Source organism: Muntiacus reevesi, chromosome 4 (assembly GCF_963930625.1).
Source record: "Muntiacus reevesi chromosome 4, mMunRee1.1, whole genome shotgun sequence".
NCBI lineage: Eukaryota > Metazoa > Chordata > Mammalia > Artiodactyla > Cervidae > Muntiacus > Muntiacus reevesi.
The window spans coordinates 24,966,459-24,985,823 of record NC_089252.1 but is presented as its reverse complement, the minus strand read 5'-3'; the positions used below and the strand labels follow the sequence as shown (position 1 = coordinate 24,985,823).

The 19,365-nt window shown below is 37.8% G+C and overlaps 1 protein-coding gene across 2 annotated transcripts in view; it reads right to left on the bottom strand.

The window, feature by feature from the left end:
* Positions 1 to 1,311: 1,311 nt before the first annotated feature.
* The window catches only part of LOC136166292 (desmocollin-2), a 36,300-nt gene continuing 18,246 nt past the window's right edge, over positions 1,312 to 19,365 (bottom strand). For both annotated transcript variants that reach the window (XM_065932404.1, XM_065932403.1), the window contains exons 8-16: positions 18,002 to 18,136; positions 17,231 to 17,416; positions 15,276 to 15,526; positions 14,780 to 14,913; positions 10,048 to 10,275; positions 6,913 to 7,149; positions 6,399 to 6,526; positions 4,499 to 4,789; positions 1,312 to 3,828 (exon numbers count right to left, since the gene is read on the bottom strand). In XM_065932404.1, coding sequence (XP_065788476.1) covers positions 3,631 to 3,828; positions 4,499 to 4,789; positions 6,399 to 6,526; positions 6,913 to 7,149; positions 10,048 to 10,275; positions 14,780 to 14,913; positions 15,276 to 15,526; positions 17,231 to 17,416; positions 18,002 to 18,136 — 1,788 coding nt within the window. In that variant the 3' untranslated portion in view covers positions 1,312 to 3,630. The remainder of the gene's footprint in view (positions 3,829 to 4,498; positions 4,790 to 6,398; positions 6,527 to 6,912; positions 7,150 to 10,047; positions 10,276 to 14,779; positions 14,914 to 15,275; positions 15,527 to 17,230; positions 17,417 to 18,001; positions 18,137 to 19,365) is intronic.

Below are 19,365 nucleotides of genomic sequence, written 5' to 3'. Positions count from 1 at the left end.
GCTTATGAGGAATTTTATCTGCTTTTCATTTAAATCTGAAAATTGATCACACAGATTTGTGGGCTATGGATATGATTTAGCTTCTTGACTACCAAGAATGAGACCTGGACACTATTACTAGCCATGAAGTTCTCAAAGACTATCACAGGTAGAACACTGATCAAGCTTCTGGGGAAAACAAATGGGAACATCATGGCAAGATGTCAGTTAAAGAGAAAGTGGAGCCTGGATCTATGATTATTCCCAACTATAGCACCTTCCTTTCCTATGATAACAGCAGCAGGTAACATACATGTCTGCTTAGTCGCTCAGTCATGTCCAACTCTTTGCGATCCCATGGACTGTAGCCTGCCAGGCTCCTCTGTCTATGGGGATTCTCCAGGCAAGAATACTGGAATGGGTTGCCATTTCCTCCTCTACGGGATCTTCCCAACCCAGGGATCAAAACCCAGGCCTCCAGCACTGCAGGTGGATTCTTAACCATCTGAGCCACCAGGGAAGCCCAATACATATATTGAGGGCTAACTCGGTGACAAGTCTTTTCATGAATTAACTCTTGTATTTCTGACAACTATGAAGCAGACTCTTCCAGTCCCTGGAGGAGGGGAGGGCCTGGCAACCCACTTCAGTATTCTTGCCTGGACAATCCCACAGACAGAGGAGCCTGGCAGGCTACAGTCCATGGCGTCGCAAAGAGTCAGACACAACTGAAGCAACTTAGCATGCATGCAGACTCTTCCAACATCCTCAGTATAGGTCATACAAGTGAGGAAATTAGACTCAAAGTCTGAGTGACTTCTCCAATCCCACAGCCAATAAGGGCGGGGCTCGGCCTTTGCATCAAGGTGGTCTTTCTCAAGTGTTTGCATTTAAGTTATACCACAGTGAATGCCAAACAGTCTTAAACTCCCAGGCAAGCAATTGCTTGCCTCTGAGGAAAACCTTCCTTAGCAGAAGAAGCTAAAAGAACAGCTAAGAATAAGTTTGAAGGAGTCGTGTTAAGCACATGTAATTTTCATAGGGGTCCAGAATTAGTGTCCATTTTAAGAAGTGGATGTTCTTCTTTCCATCCAATTTGAACAAAGTAGTTTCATATTACTTGCAACAAAGCAATCCTTTGCAGATACTCAGCAATCTTTGCAATGTATGTTCTGAAACACTGGAAATAGAAGACTCTGTCACTGGATGATCATTGCAAAGAAACATACGTTCAACTGACAGATATTCAAAAGTCAAAAACAAAACAACAACAAAGACAATCCTTCCATTATCTTATTGATTTTTGTTAACATGAAATGGGTTGTTCATGCAACTTATTTAAAATTGTTTAGTTTTATTAGGAGTGCCTTTTGGGTGGACCACTCTGCATGAATTTCATGCTTAAAAACCATTTTTTATTCAAATGTCTTACAGCCAACCCAAGAGAACCCTAGAAAAGGAGTTCTATTATTATCCCCCATTTTAGATGAAGAAAATCAGACATGGAAAAATTATACAATTTAACCAACATTCCATAGCATCACAGTCTTTAGAACAGTAAAATTAGATAAATGTGATGGTAACAACCAAAGACCTCTCCAAATCAAACTCTAAAAGTCTAAAATGTGCAGAACAGGATTCTAAAAGAACCTCACTTCTTTAAGTAAGAAAAGCACCATCCCATAAGCTCATATCAGACACATGATTAACAAACACACTGATTTTTAAAACTACCTGATTTACTTTATCATAATTAGTCATGTACAAGAATTTTATAAATAACATTGAGAAACTGTATTTTTGACTGAGCAGCAATAAAACTACTGAAAAGATAAACAGAGTATTCAATAAACTACCCAATGTTAATTCTTAAAAATAATTCTTAAAAAAAATAAGCCAATCTTGTGAATCTAAAAGCAGGTATATCATTAACAATTCTAAATATCAGAAATATTTTTTAAATGTCCAATGGTTAGTATAGATAGAAAATTCATTGACTGAAATCAGCTGTGAAACCTAGCCTGGAATTTGGTTGGTTATCAAGTTTAATTTTGTCTTATTAATTCAAAATTTAAATAGTCTGGACCACTTCTACATTCATTAGAAACTTTAATCTTATAATATTAAAAAAAAAAAAAAAACTTTACAAACACATAGATGTAACTAGCCATCTCATCTAAAAAGCTATGTTATTCCTAGACTGCTTTCAAGATCCCTGCATTTCAAAGCTTATTTCAAAAACCATCACTATTTCGCATTTATAAACTGGATTTTTGCAATAATGAACTATAAATATACTACTGGGCTTCCCAGGTGGTGCAGTGGTAAAGAATCCGCCTGCCAATGCAAGAGATGCAGGAGACATGAGATCGATCTCTGGGTGGGGAAGATCCCCTGCAGAAGGGAATGGCTACCCACTCCAGTAACCTTGCCTGGGAAATCCCAGGGACAGAGGAGCCTGGCATCTACAGTCCAGGCAGTCACAAAGAGTCAGACACCACTGAGCAACTGAGAACCCAACAAATATACTCTTATATACTAAATGTCCACATCCCAATTTTAATTACAGTATTCCTTTTGTTAACATAAAATGCTGCATCTAATAAAAGCATGATATGTTTCTACAATTCAGTGGCAAAATTAAAGGGTCTTTGTAGGGAAGATAATGAAGCAAGCACAAAAATAGTTCAAACCATAAAATCAACATTACATTGATTTTTAAGAAAAGCCAAGGATACAGGTGCTTATATAAAAAACAGAAACACAGAACTTTATAAGAGAGGAAAGAGAGATGGCTTTTAACTATATTTAGATTCTCCAACCCAAATACAAACTTTAAGAACACAAACAAGATAGAGACAGAGAGAGAGAGGGAGAAGGAAATGAAGGGGACGAAGGGAGGAGAGAGAAGGTGGGAGACAGAGACGGAGGGGGTGGTGGAGAGCGGGGGCGAGGAGACCAAAGACCAAAACCTCACAGAAATAAAAATACACTCTTACAACATTTTTTAAAATGTAAATGTTTGGAGAAGGTGAGTAACAGAGCAAGTGTAATTCAGTGCCAGATTTCACAAAGAATACAAGGTAGAAACTAAACTCCACCAAAATGGAATTATAATAACAGTCAACACTTGCTGTATGAAGACAGGTCATGTTATAAGACTAAAACAACATCAAGAATGCAGTATAAACACTTCAGAATGTTTAGGAGAACAGCAGTCTTTAAGTACCATACAAATGATCAATGAATTAGGTAACTGAAGATTAAATTAGAGCAAGGTCTATAATTTTCCATTTGGTTCTACTTCAAGTAATCTATGATATACACGTGAATTCATTACATTGTATTGCACTATACATTGGCTGCTGTCATTATACCCAAATGTAAACAATAACGCAGACTTTCTTGTCTATCTGCAGGTGTCCTTAGGTGGAAGATAAGTAACTAAACACTATGAAAAAGCTAGGAAATTTGTGTAGTTATTTACAGCATCCCTCAGTGAATGCGCATTTGGCTAAAGAGATCCCAACAAAATAAAGGGGAAAAGCCCCAAATATAGCATCTTCTATGTTTTAAAAAAATCTTAGCTTATAAAAAAAAAAAAAAAAAAAACGATAAACCATTGACTTTTGTAGACCATTTAGAAGGCACTCATCTCTTCATGCATGTTTCCGCAAGTGTCCTAAATTTGGGTCCCAGATGATCCAAAAACTCAAGCCCATCTTCTTCTTGTCGTTCGCTGCAACAGCCCACAGATCCAGCTGCTGATCCTCTTCCTTCGTAGTTATAGGTCAGGACATAGTCTTGAGCTTGCATATGGGTGTTATCCTGATCACACTGCCGCACCTTCTGCCAAGAGGAAAAACACAACATACTTTATTATTATTATTTTAAACACCAAGACTTACTAGCATAAAAATAATTGCTTTGATTTACCTTTCATTGTTTAATTTTTAACCAGAGTGTGTCCTCTAATGGATTCCTATATATAAAAAATGCACATGATTGGTCTGTATCATAAATCACACCATCAATTAATTCACTACATAACAGGTTTCTAAAAGTCACACATGTGGCAGCAAGTACGCAAGCGTTTGTTTTAAGTTATCATTGCTTTCCCTTTCCAGATTATGGCCAATGTGAAATGCATTCATACAACTGAACCCGAATGCATGTGGCTCAAAGCTTTCCAGACAGGCAGAGTGACTGCAGGTTGGAATTCCCTCAGATTCCACTGTTGGTCTCTAAGATCTGATTTGTCTGATGGAAAATGGCAACACAAGGCCATGAGAAAAAGAATTTAAGTATCATCTCATTCTTTCAGAAAGAATGAACAGCCAAACAAAACAGGAAGAAAAGGCAATACCCATTTAACCTCTGATTGCAATTCAATCAAAATGGAGGAAAATCAAATTTCTAATGAGTAGATTAATCATTAGGTGAAAAATCAAAATCATAATCATTTCATAATCATTTAGAAAGTTGAAAAGAAAGCAAAACAGATTTATGGGAAACTCACTTCACCGAGACGGGGCTGGGTGTAAGAGTACCACTCGGAGTATGTGTATTTGCAGTTGTCGGTTGCTATTGGTCCTCCTCTACAGGAATCCAGAGTGTGCTGTCCACCTTCCTTATACCGTTCCAGGGTGTGATGATGCCCGGTTTCCTGGCAGGATTCCATGGTCTGGTGCCCTCCTTTTACCATCTCGATGGTCTCTTGCCCTCCATTTTTCACTCTTGATCCCAGGGTGCCACAAATTCCCTGAGCAGAGCCACCCACAGCATGGGTTGTGAAACCATTTGTGGAATACTGAAACAAAACAGTTGGCAATGGGGAAATATAGAGAAAAACCAAAAATGAGAAAAAGAGCAAACCATGCAGATAATGCCATGAATTTTCATGCTAGGAAGTAAGCATTCCAAGGGCTGGAATTCAGTCTGTCTTGGCAACTCTGAGTACCTAACTACCTTAATTCTACTACTTCACTAGGTAGCTTCCAATACAGGAAGCCAACTGCAAGATGTCAAGTGGTCTGAGCCTTGAGTTAAGTCAGAAAACTTGATGTGTACTCCTTCTTTAATAACTTCTTAGACTACTGTACAACTTCATTTGTGAAATCCTTCCAGCATCTCACATCTCAGGATTCCACACCATTGTCTCACACAGATTGATGCTGCTTAAATTCAGTCCCTTCACCTGACTAGAACAGAAACAGAAATAATAATCGGTATTTTTATTCAGTGACTAACTGAGTTCCCTTCAACTGAAACAAAATTAATAGAAGTAACAAGTTGCAGTAAAAAGCAGCAATATTAAATACTTGTCATATAATTAAATAAAAACAAATCAGCAGAGAAAGTAAGGACACCAAAGCTCTGGACACTAACTTTCCAAGTTACGTTTTTATAGGAAACTCTAAGTTTCATTTTTTCTAACACCTTCCTAGATGCCAACATCCTTTTGTTTTCTAGATCCTTTCTTCTCTAATCATCAATTACATTTTGGTAGGGAATTTATTTGTTCCTCATCCACATACTAGGGTTTCCCTCATAGCTCAGTTGGTAAAGAATCCGCCTGCAATACAGGAGACTCTGGTCCCATTCCTCAGTCAGAAAAATCCGCTAGAGAAGGGACAGGCTACCCACTCCAGCATTCTGGCCTGGAGAATTCCAGGGATTGAATAGTCCATGGGGTTGCAAAGAGTCAGACACGCCTGAGCGACTTTCACTTCACTTCTTTCCTTCATCCACATACTAGGCTAGAACTCAATGCTGAAGCAGTGCAATCACCTGTTAGCATGATTGCTTCATATATTTGACCGCAGGCTCCTTTCTAACCCATAGTAGAGCCTGAAAGCCTCCATTAAAGTTCTTCCCACGATGATCAAAGCCTGTAACCATTTTATGGCTGCTGCCAGAAAAAAAATTAAAACCATTATGCTGATGATCGGTGAATAACTAAATGAAACCCTTTTATAGCACAACCAGCAGCTTCAATATATAAAAAAGACAGGATTTAAAGTTGAAGCCGTGACACATTTTAAATAGGAAAAAAAAAATAACGATATGCCAAAGGATTTTTACTATTAAGTAACATTACATGGCCAAATTGAAATGCCACATATCACCATGGGATCAATGTCATTTGATTTGTCCCCTACAACTGATGACATGTTATATATTGTAAGCTATCTGATTTCAACAGAACTTTTCCCAGAAGAGATCACTACAGTTGTTTAGGCAAATTTATTGTTTGAATGTATACTAATATTTGGCTGAGCCACGTGGCAGGAGGGATCTTAACTCCCTGACCAAGGACTGAACCGGCGCCCCCTACAGTGGAAGTGCAGAGTCTTAACCACTGACCACCAGGGAAATTCCTATCGTCTGTACCTATTTTGAAAAGACAAACAATTTACCACTTTGTCATCGCCGGGAGCTTCAGTGTTTGACACGATGAGGTTCTGCTGAGCTAAATCATCAGGAAATACTTTTGGCTTTTTGGCTGTCCCGGTAGTAGCCCCACAGACCAAGGTGAATAGGACACCTGCAGGATGAGAGGGATGACTTTGGTTTATCATAAAAGACTGTTATGAATTTATGATGACAAATACAAAAACAACTTTCTGGAAAACATAAATACTATTGCTTGAGTCAAAGCAGCATCCATTAGAAAAGCCTGCCTTAAATGGATAATGCCACAAACAAGGACACACTCAGTGCTGTATTTGTGTTGAATTTTATGTCTGCAGCAATTACGACAGCGCTGATATGATACCAACATGCAGTTTCAATATAAGAATTAAATATGTGTGTATTAAATAGAAATGTAGCTATATACAAATGAGCAGCCATAGATAACAGTGTTGATTCTAAGAATGTATCCTGAAAGTTACTTTAAAGGTTATCGTTTAAATTCATGAAAGGACTTACAAAATAGCAGTGCTATGCCCAACAATATTGCAAGGATGGCCCACTTTCCAAGTATCACTTCTCCGGTGCCACTACTCAGACCTGAGCGAGTGCTGCAGTCATTTGGGGTAACACAGTCACATAATATCACGTCTAAGGGAGTGACAAGTGACAGGCCAAGTCTATCTGTAACTCTGACAGGGACTGTATATTTTCCAAACTGGAGGTCATTCACATAGGAGAGACGTGCTGATATATCTGAAAGGAAATAAAACCATGACTTATAGAATGTCATTCATTTCTCCTGGGCATAAATAACAAGTGACAGGATATTCACTATTATTTCCATACAATGGATATTCCAAATGGGAACGGCACAAGTGCTACATGATTGCAAGTGTGCATGGACGAAATCTTTCTGATCATATACAAGGTTGTCTACGCTGCCTCTTTGTATAAAGGTCTTCTGGCTTTTGTAGTAATATATTTTATCTGTTCATACACAAATCCTTCCTATCACAAATAACAGATTTGTTAAGAGATTGACTTTTATCATATCGTTAAAAGTTTTAATATGACCAAAATTTTAATTTTCATGTATCTTCTTTTATGCATGATTCATCAGAGAATTTCATAGTCTGAATTTCAGATGTTTCTCCTTACTTTATTTTCATATATTATGCCAAACCATGAACTTACTATCAAGGCATCAGTCATGATGCTGGAACTTCTTCTCATGATCCTATAAAACACTGGGACCAACCTTCTATTTTTTCCTTTTGATGTTTTTTTTCTTTAAGTCAAGAGTGGAAAATATCCAGATCAAAATCCAACAGTCTTGGGGACAGAGCCAAAAATATACTACTTTACACATAGATTACACATGTCCATGCCCAAGAATAGTCCTCCCCAGTTAGCCGACCCGGTGTGACATTTTTATTATTTCATATTTGACGCTCTAAATGTAAACTTCAATACTTGGGTAAAAAAATAAATCATTGAATTGAATCAACTTTAAAAGAAAGCATGATTAACCCAGTGTCCATGAATGTGTAAGAAATAATAATAAGACTAACAAAACCAAAATATATGATTCAAAACATACCATGGTCTATTGCATTGTCTGTCTTATTTACTCCATAAACCTCTATAAACCCATTTTACACATGAATAAATGAATACCCAAGAAGAATAAGCAGTACAATGAGACCTAAAGCCTCTTTAAGACACAGTCTTCTTAACTTAGTGTCTCCCAGGCTTCTGGACTATTTCACAGTCCAGCAAAACTTTAAACTAATACAGTTTTGACCAACATAATCCTGTTAGTATTTCACTGTACTGAGTAGGGATTTTTTTTTTAATTACCGCCTCTTTTAACATATAAAAAGATGTGATATTATGACATCAAAGAAGTAGCAAGGTCATCTAAGGTTGCTTCTCACACACACACTCATTGGTAGGCTAAGTCACTTCAGTTGTGTCCGACTTTTGCGACTCCATGGACTATAGCCCTCCAAGTTCCTCTGTCTGTGGGATTCTCCAGGCAAGAATACTGGAGTGGGTTGCCATTCCCTTCTTCAGGGGATCTTCCCCCAGGGATCAAACCCGTAGTTCTTATGTCTCCTGCATTGGCAGGCACACTCTTTACCACTAGCTCCACCTGGGACTCATTGGAATGCTATTAAAAACACTGAAAGTTATGTCAGTTCACAAAGCAACTTATAATAGGGAATCAAGAAATATTCACTGAAAGCACGGGGATGAAAACCATTCAAGGGCATTTTAAAGCCAACTCCCATTCAGTTTACAGTAGATGAAGGTTAGCGTTAGGGTCGGGAAAGCTGGACTGACAGGACATGATATCCAGATTGTGCATTCAGGAGACACAGAATGTGCTGGAAAGTTATGAGCTGATGTAGGGAGTGAGGCAACCGGGGCATGGAGAGAAGTTCCTTTTGCTTTTGCCATTCTTGTCACCAGAGATTTTAGCAAAGGTAAAGTCGGAAATACACACTGGGACCAAGTGGGGGAAGAATCCCACATGAAAAACATTAGATAAGAAACGGTCAGAAGTCAGTGCAGCGCAGAGAAGGGATCATACAGTGGACACCGTGATGCACTCCCAGATCCCCCGCAATCAGGGAGGTGTTGTCCCAGCTGCTTGGGAGGCTATCAGCACCGCCAGGGACTGGGCCTTCCGGCCAAAGGAAGGGGCCTGTCATGCCCCCTCGGGCAGCCCAACCCCTGACGGAGTCACGGAAGAGCACAGAATGGAATGGCCACTCGGGAAAGGGGATGACTCATGCGTTAGTCAAGGCTGTCCTTCGGCCTGAGCTGCAGCTTGAGTTTCCTTTCCATTCACGTCTACTGATGCCAAGGAAACACCTTGATAAACATTCAGCATGTATATTATCTATGGTGAAACAGATCACCAGCCCAGGTGGGATGCGTGAGTCAAGTGCTCGGGCCTGGTGCACTGGGAAGACCCAGAGAGATTGGGTGGAGAGGGAGGTGGGAGGGGGGATCGGGATGGGGAATACATGTAACTCTATGGCTGATTCATGTCAATGTATGACAAAACCCACTGCAATGTTGTGAAGTAATTAGCCTCCAACTAATAAAAATAAATGAAAAAAATAATAATAAAGATTTAAGTACAAACAAAAGAAAGCTTTTCTGAATAGTGAGTAAATTTGAACTTGTTATAAAATATAAGAGGTATAATAAAATTTGTAAAGAAAAAAAAACAAAAACAAAAACAAACAAAAAAAAAAACATTCAGCCTAGAAACACGGTCTCTGCGCCCGCTTCCCTGGGAACACACCTGCAAAGGATGGGGATTCCCTTCTGACCAAGGAAACCACCGTCGTGTGAAAAATCTGTGTGGGTGGGAGGCACACAAGCCTGGCAGTGGTTCTAGCAGACCTAGTCTGGTGGGGTCGGGGCAGGAGGGATAGCACGTAGCATGGGAATGATAATTCACACAAACCGTAGGGAATCTTGGCACAAGGCTGACCAGAAACAGGCTCTTCCCACCGCACCAACGCTGCAAAACTCGAGTTCATTTGTTGGTGGTGGTTACCACACAGTGAATTATTCTTCTATATTTTACATATTGATGCTGAAAACGACAGACTAACATTTAGAAATACATACCGTTAACCTTCGTCAGTCTCCACATTCTCAGTACCTCTGAATCAGAAGCACCTTCCAAACTGAAGTCAAAGGGTGGGCCGTGTATGGGTTCATCCGGATCTGTAGCAACAATCTCGGCCGACGACATGACAGGTTTACAGATTATCACCGTCCGCTGAGGTATGACTGGGCCGTTATCATTCACGTCCTCAAGAATAATCCCCAGTACTCCATTACATGTTCTCCCATCTAGAAAATTAGATATGAAAATATAATTTCTTGATTTTTGAGTTTCTATTAGGCAATTACACATTGAAAATTACACATTATTAGGTACTTGTACCATAGAAATGACAGGAACAGGCACAGTCCTAGGTTATATCATTAAGGTACGTTAAAAGAAAGACATAATCCATTTCAAATATGTTGTACAGAAAATAACTGCTCTTTAGATTTGTTGTCCATTCACTAAAAAGCTGCCATAGACATGGAATTTTTGTAGAGGTGAGTTTTGACAGATTTTTAAAAAGAGGAAGGAATAGAGGACCAAAAAGGGCATTTCTGGTATAGTCAAAACACAAGGAGATTTAATGAGGTGGGAAAACACATACACAGACCTATGTTCCAGACATAATGAAAGGGAAGGCATGTGGAAAGCACTTAAGGTTTGGGGGCAGGAAAAGTAAAAGGTAAAAGACATAAGGTTTGCATTTGGAAGGTTAGAACAAAATTAGTACACAGAAATGTTTAACACACAAAAGACCCCAGAAGTGGAAAATCACTTGCAAACCTGAATAATCACTCTGAGGTAGCCTAAGGAATTCATCTATCAATACAGTCAATAAACTTACTGAGTAATTACTTTGTACACAGTACTGCAGTGGAAAATCTGGGAGATCTGAAGATGAAGTGGGCAGGTCCTGGCTACAAATGAGTAACACAGTTGTGAAGCCTAAAAGTAAACATAAATCCAGGACTTGTGTGTCTAAACTATCTTTTCTTTCTGCTTATTAATAAGGAGGCCATGGTTATGAGAGGAGGAAAAAAGGACGAAAAAAACTTGTGCCATCTGCGACCCAGGGCTATGTCTTGTACGAAGCTGCTCTCCTAAGAAGAGCTAGGAGACCAGGCAGCCACTACCTCAACCCAACAACAGGATCAGTTGTATTTCAAGGGTCATCATGGGCCAGGAGCCACAGCTCACCAAGTTAAGAAACCGGTTCTGAACTGGGGGCCACAGAAAAGGACATGGTGGAAGCAACTACAAAATTGCTCAGGGGTAAAGTGGAAGAGAGGAAAAGTCTGAAGTTGAAGGCAAATTAATACCTCCTATTTAATATCCTGCAAATTAAAATTCCAGAATGAGCAAGGTTACTGCTTAAAGGAAAGCCAACAAAATCACGCATCAGAAGATTAACTCACTCTATGCAAGATAGCTTCAAATCATGTATATTTACTATCTTCAAAAACATAAAGTTAACTGTTTAAATAAGAATGCAAATGACAGCTGAAATTCCAGTAGAAATAATCTAATAATCATCTAATAGGGACTCTAGAAGAAAAGGATAAATAGAATGGTAGGGAAGCAATACTTAAAGAAATACTGGCTGAGAATATCCCAGAATTAAAGAAAAACATGGATTCTTTTTTTTTTTTTTTAAATGTTCTGATCTGACTGCAGTGCTGGGTGAATAAAGCTAAACTCTCAGCATAAACACTGAATTAAAACTATATATTGAATACAACCTAGGGAACTACAAAAGTTATCTGGATGTATTACCTACAAAAAGGTAATAAATAGCAAAATAAGCAAGAAATGCCAAAGGACGATGGAGTACCACTTGCGGGTACTAAGGGAAGGAAAGAGTTAACTCAAAATTTTAAACTAAGTCAAATGACAAAATCAAACATAAGGATAATATTGAAATATTTTTCAGAACAATAAAACTGACAGGGTTTATCACCCACATTGCACCACTGAAAAGAACGAGTAAAGGATGTAGCTCAGCAAGAAGAAAAGATAACTAGAAGAGAAGAAATGAGATACAAGAAACAAGGGAACTATCTCTCACTTTGGACAACTTAAAAAAAAAAAGACAGAAAGGTAGCAGGAACATATGCAGACATGTATTTTATCTGCCTGACAAACTTTTCTATTCGGACAGAATATTCTCTTCCCTCAGATATTTCTGGTTCTCAAGCTACGTAGTGTTTTCTTGCTCTCTCTGAAAACAAGGATTGCAGGATGTCTTGACGATCTCTTTCGATTTGGGTCCACAGAGTTGAAAGCACATGTCTTACTGACTGAATCTGATTAATTGTAATGTCTTTAAAAATTGACCTCTACAGTGCTTGCTGTTCTACCACTGTAATAAATGCTTGAGTCTCCCTTTCATGGAATGTGTAGAGCTGTTCAATAAACTTTTTTTTTGCACATTGTGATCAGTATTGGTATAGAATGTTTCAACCAAAGATTTTAGACATAACTCGGTATTTCACAGCTCTGTTCTTCATGTGTTAGTATATAAATAATATTCTTTTATTTACTGGATTATATGCATGCAGTGCTCACCTTCTAATATTAATATAATTTTATATGCATGTGTGCATGCTAAGTCACTTAAGTTGTGTCCAACGCTTTGAAATCCTACGGACTATAGCTCCTCCGTCCGTGCGATTCTCCAGGCAAGAATACTGGAGTGGATTGCCATGCCCTTCTCCAGGGGATTTTCCCGACCCAGGGATCAAACCCGCATCTCTTATGTCTCCTGCATTGGCAGGCAGGTTCTTTACCACTAGCGCCACTTGGGAAGTCCTAGTTCCCAATTCTATACGGGTAAATACCAATTTCAAAAAAGTCCTGGAAAGTGGTCCACAATTTATATGCATGACACTCTTCTGCTAAATGTTTTTACAAATCTGAAAGCACACTCCTCCTCCCGAAAGTTTGAACCTTACAAGAGAAGAAGCGTAAAACTCAACTACACAGAGGAGACACCTGGGTGAAACTGCCAACTGAGGTTAGATCAAGAAGGGAAATTGAACTCAATGCTTAAAAAAGACCTATGTTTAGGAGAGGGGAAGGCAGTAAAACCAGAAAGTACAGAGATATGAGAGGAATGTGTGGTAAAGCTGAGACACTGAAGACTTGAGGGAGAATTTTTAAAAGAGGAAGCAAGTGCTGTATGTAGGGAAGCCGGAGAGAGGAATTTAGCATAAGCCCAGAGGTCAATGCTCACAGAAGACAGAATTTCTCATATGGAAGCAGGTAGGGTGGGGAAGGTCCAAAGGGAATGAGTTGATATAGATCTTTTAAAAAGGTAAAGAACAAAAACAAATAAAAAACACACTTTAGTACAATCTCAGTTCATATAAAAAAAAAATATGTCGAGTTACTTATCCCCGACCAGCTTCAAAAGAAATGAATGGAAAAGGCCCCATTATACATTTATTTTCGACCACAAAGATGATACAGTGCCTCTCATTTAATGCCATGAAACATTTGCTCTCTCACTTATTTTTATCTTCTCTGCAACAGAGGAAAATGTGGAATAAAAATCATATCCAAAATCTCTCATCCAGACTAATTTTTATCTCGTCAATGAACAAACCATTTGCCAACTGCAATATAAAATGTACAAATAATGGACTTGATATTCATATTATTTCTCTTTTCACTTGCCTTTGACCAAAAAACATGTCTTGACAAAGGGACAAAGGAAGCTGAGATCTTTAAGGATAGTCTTTAATTGGATGAAGTTAAATTAACAATGATTTCAACTTTACCAAATCAATCAAAGGCTATGAGCCATTTCTCATTAATTTAGAAAAAGCTGAAGTACCTAAAACATCCTCCAAAGTCACTTCTGAAATCTTATTTTGCAAGCTACAGTATAATAATTTATGTTTACTGTAATTAACATTTATTTTACAGAGACACAAAGTTCAAATGTATGTTACGGTAAAAATTATATTTTATGTACTAAGAGGATCCCATTCCTGATCATTGTGCTCACATTCCAACTTTACAGGGCTCATAGAAAATGATTTTACATTTTACATGATTTTGTGGATTCACAGTATTTGTTTTTCTAATTTTTTAGTATCAGAATACTAACCCCCAAGTATATTGTTAGTTTCCTGTAGAAAGATACAACATTTTTAGAATTGTGTATGTTAAGTTGCTTCAGTTATGTCTGACTCTTTGCACACCATGGACTATAGCCTGCCAGGCCCCTCTGTCCATGGGATTCTCCAGGCAAGATACTGGAGAGGGTTACCATGTCCTCCTCAAGGGGATCTTCCCGACCCGAGGACTGAACCAGAATCTCTTATGTCTCTGGCATTGGCAGGCGGGTTCTCTAATACTAGCGCCACCGGGGAAGCCCTCTTAGGACTGTCTATGAGGAAATTAAGTATATTATCTCTCTAATGAATTTTCCTACTGAAGTATTTTTTAAGAGATATAAATAAATAAATTGAAGCTGATTTTACTAATTTTCTCAACTAAAATGAATGATTATTTAATTTTAATAAATTACAGTCATATATTTTCCATGACTAAATTATTTTATACTTACATACAAAATTGAGGGTGCTACTGGAAAGCAAACTTGAGTTAATAAATAATAACAAACTCCTCAATACTTGTCATCTGGGGAGGAAAAAACTCTGAATATACATTGTTAATTTAAAAATGGAGGATGTACATGATTGAGAGTCTACATAGCTGGCTTAATCACAAAGTCGTTACCTTTGTCTGAGGCAATGATTGAAATATTATATACACCACTTCTGGCTTCTCTATCGAGTCTTTTCAAAATGGTGATTACTCCTGAGTTTTCATCCACATCGACCCACCCTTCTGGATCACTTGACTTCATATACCTGTGAAAAATGATGAATTAAAATAACAAAACAGATCATAAGTCAAATAACAATCCTAGTATCAAAATAAATTACACATTTTAAAAAGTAAAAGTCGCTCAGGCGTGTCTGACTCTTTGCGACCCCATGGACTATACAGCTCATGGAATTCTCCAGGCCAGAATACTGGAGTGGGTAGCCTTTCCCTGCTCCAGGGGATCTTCCAACCCAGGGATCAAATCCAGGTCTTCCACATTGCAGGCGGATTCTTTACCAGCTGAGCCACCTGGGAAGCCCAGTGTACACAGAAACTTTTTTTTCCTTTTCTAAGGAAAAAAAAACCATGGTCAACTTGACGTTCACTAAAATAGAATTACAAGTACCTTATGCCGCTGCTACTTCTTGTTTCCGGGTCATACGCTTTATAGCCAATGTTCTTTGTTCCCACTGCTACATTTTCTTTCATTCGAACAGTTTGTACCCGAGGGTCACACTCAGGGCCCTCATCTTGATTCAGCACATTAACGGTGATTGTTGCTGTGTTCATGGTTGATCTTGAGCTACCAGTATATGGCGCTTCATTAACTACACCGATTTGCAGGATCACCTGCTGTTTTTCTTCATAATTCAGTGGCTACAAAAGCAAGCATGTTGAAAATCAGATCAAGATGCAGTATTTGGCCATGTGAACTAGTGTGTAACTAGTCAGCTTCAGAAATACGTACTAAGTGCCAACTCAGGAAGAGTCATGAAAATACTAAACATATACCCACAAATGTGCTGGTTCAGTATTTGGGTAGAACCAGCAAAAAAAAAAAAACCCTCAATTGCAAATTTAACACATCACAGGTTCTAACAGCAATTTCAGATAGTATTTAATGAACTATTATTATTTGAAATATTACTTTTGGGACTTCATGCTCTAATCAACAGTAACTTACTATTCCATCAATTTGGGCATCAGTTTATCCTATCCTCCTGAGATAAATACAAATATTTGTACCTCGTTTAGGGTAGAAAAGATGGGTCAAATTTTATAAGATGTTCTTAAGATAAGAGACAAGAAAATAGAAAGATTATGGACTTTGTACTTTCCTTTTCTACCTTTTTTATCCCAATTACTCTTTAAAAAGTGGGTAGTACCAAGTTTAATGGAAGGTGTTAATTTTATGTTCCCTGATTCGTAGCTGTATTGAAAATGGGTGAAACCATTTCCCAGAAGACAGAATTTTTTTTCCTTTATCTTTTAATTGGAGGAAAATTGCTTTACAATGTTGTGTTGGTTTCTGCACTACAACTCTAATCAGTCATAACTATACATACATCCCCTCTCTCGAGCCTCCCTTCCCTCCCTCCATCCCACCCCTCAAGGTCATCACAGTATACCAGGCTGGGCTCCTTGTGCTGTCAAAGATCTCACAGAGATAAATTTCCTTTCTATAATGCCAAGGATTAGGGCAGGGTTGGAGGAAGAAAGAAACAAGATTTAAGGGACAATCCCTTTGCTGTTTGAAGCAAATATTAACCCACACACTGCAGCTAATTTTCATCACAGTAAGAAAAACCAATCATCATTTTTAATCGATTTTCCTTGTGAATGTAGAAAAGGGAAACCACAGAGACCCAGGATAGAAATATGTTCTAGCAAAAGAGGCAGCAGAACCATAGCCTTCTATGGTTTTGTCCAAAGCCAGAGCTCAGGTGACTTTATGGGTTCACTCTGCCACCTGAATTAGCAGTGATGTCTCCTGAGACAATTAGAGATTACTAGAAAGAGGTTTTGGAAGTATTTACATCTTTAAATGGTTGAGGACTCCCGTTCCGAACCAGGAAGTTAAGAACGTAATGTACACTGTATCCAAAAGAACAGATCTATAAACAGCTTCCCTATGAGTCTGACCAAGAATAACTCATTATTTGGGAAATTCAGTAATGAAGGAGAAGCTCCTTGACACAGCAATAGAAAGAATGGACTAGGAAAGCCTGCAGTGTCCCACTGGTGCCAAAATTGTGCTAGTTTTTTAATTGTTAAGAGATACTGGTTAAAACAAAAAAAGGAAAAAAAAAACCCAGAGATATTCATTACAAAGTGGGTACTACATCATATTAATTGAACATACATATATATAATAATTCTAAACTATCATACCTTTACAAAATGTTCTCCAAAATGAGTACAGTCATCCCACTATATACATGAAGAACACAGTATTTACATTTACTTAACTGTCTATTTTATATCTACATTTACTAGAATTCCTTTATTTTCATTAAGCTCTAGTATACTAATCTATCATATTATAAGCTGCAAATAACTAATTGGCTGATTTATTCTTACCTTAACCACACACAGAACTCCTTCATTGGTTTCGGAATCTGTTACAATTTTAAAATTTCCATCTTCATTACCCTTTAAAATGGTATAATTAGCCCTCCAATTAGCAGTATTAATTAAATCCTTATCCTGAACGGCAACACGTAAGATTTCCACATCAATTCTATTCTCTTCCACAGATGCCACATACTAAAATAACAAAAAAAGACAAAAGAAGTTTAATTAGTAATTCTCACAAAAGCAGAACATCATGTAAAGTAAGCCTGGTTCTTCTAATTTCCAAAAATTATGTTTAAAAAGTAAAAGTGGAAGTTGCTCAGTCGTGTCCGACTCTTTGCGACCCCATGGACTATATATACAGTCCTGGCCTGGAATTCTCCAGACCAGAATACTTGGAGTGGGTAGCCTTATCCCTTCTCCAGGGGATCTTCCCAAAGCACGGATCGAACCCAGGCCTCCCACATTATAAGCGGATTCTTTACCAGCTGAGCCACAAGGAAAGTCCAAGAATACTGGAGTGGGAATCCCTTCTCCAGGGGATCTTCCTGACCCAGTAATCAAACCATTGTCTCCTGCATTGCAGGTGGATTGTTTACCAACTGAGCTATCAGGGAAGCCCAAAACTATGTTTACATGATTTTAAACCCCAAGTCCAAACTACTGACATATGGCTGGGAATACTTCATTTGAAATCATGGGGCATGAAGGGAGATGTGCATATTTAGCAGTTAACTCTGCCTTTTACATTTTCTTATATTAAAATCACACACTTACAGAAGAACGGGTGAATGTTGGCAAGTTGTCGTTCACATCTTCAATATTAATGATGCAAGCTGCAGTTGTCTGCAAACCAAAATACTGACCATCCATGTCTTGTACTTTAATTTTCAGCTGGTATTTATCAATTAGCTGAAAAGAATGTAAGAATTTAATTACTGAGTGAAAGCAACTTTATAAATGAAATCATAACTTATTCTATAATCTTCCTTGCATTGAAAATTTAAGAAGTATACTATTAGACTTTATATTATCACATACTGGCAGAGGAATAATTTCTTCATACTAATTTTCAATTAATTTATGAAAATATTGTAGTTTCTCAAATTTAAAGTGCTACTCATAGAATCAACTTGGTTTTTGTTATTTAACAGAAAGAAAAAATATTGTCATAACATACTTAAAATTGCTTGTAATTAATCAAAATCTTTATCTCCTATTCAAAGTACATTCTTACATTCAAAAATACATTAACAGTGACTCTATACCAGTCTTAAAATAAAGCAATAACATATGCTCTTGTAAAAGTGGTGGATTTTAAACATTTACTTGACATTAAAAGATTAAATTAGCATGAGAAGAAAGTTCTGGAGCTTTGTAAACTTTTTTTTCTCTTCATGGAAAATAGTGTCTGTTTTTAAAGGATTTTCTATTCTTCAGAGACTGCAGACTCACCACTAGTTTAAGAAAGTGTGTTTCCCCTCATAACGGTCTCATCTGTCACAAGTATTGAGATATGGAAGGATTAACAGCAACTCTAATAATAATGCCACCTAGAATGGACATTAGGAAGCTTGGGTTCTATTCCCAACTTCAAAAATAGCAAATGTAATCTTGGGCAGTTGGAAAAGTCTTTTTCCTTAGTTTTCCTCTTCTATAAATGATGATAATAACACCTCTGCTAAGTAATTGACCTTTTATCATAAGACAAAAAAATACATAAAATACTTCCTAGCCTTCCACCTAGAATAGTTGCCCTTCTCTTAAAAAAAAACAAATTGAACTGGGCTCTCCTGCATTGCAGGCAGATTCTTTACCAACTGAGCTATCAGGGAAGTCCTTTCCTCCCTTTAGACTTCTTAAACTTTCTAGTCCTCATGCACTGGACTCAATATTACCTAAAATAAAACTATTAATAGTATTTCTCTCAATGGCTATACTTTTTACACTCCTGATTTCTCCTAATTTACTCCTCTCTCATAATCAATCACATATGTAGAGCTGAAACAATTAACAGTCTTATTTTATTCAAAATTTTTAAAAGCTCAGACTAGTATACTTCTAGGAGGAAATATGCATTGTATTTGTAGCAAACTGTGATTTATTGGGAATGACCAACTGGCAGATAACACAAAGACAGA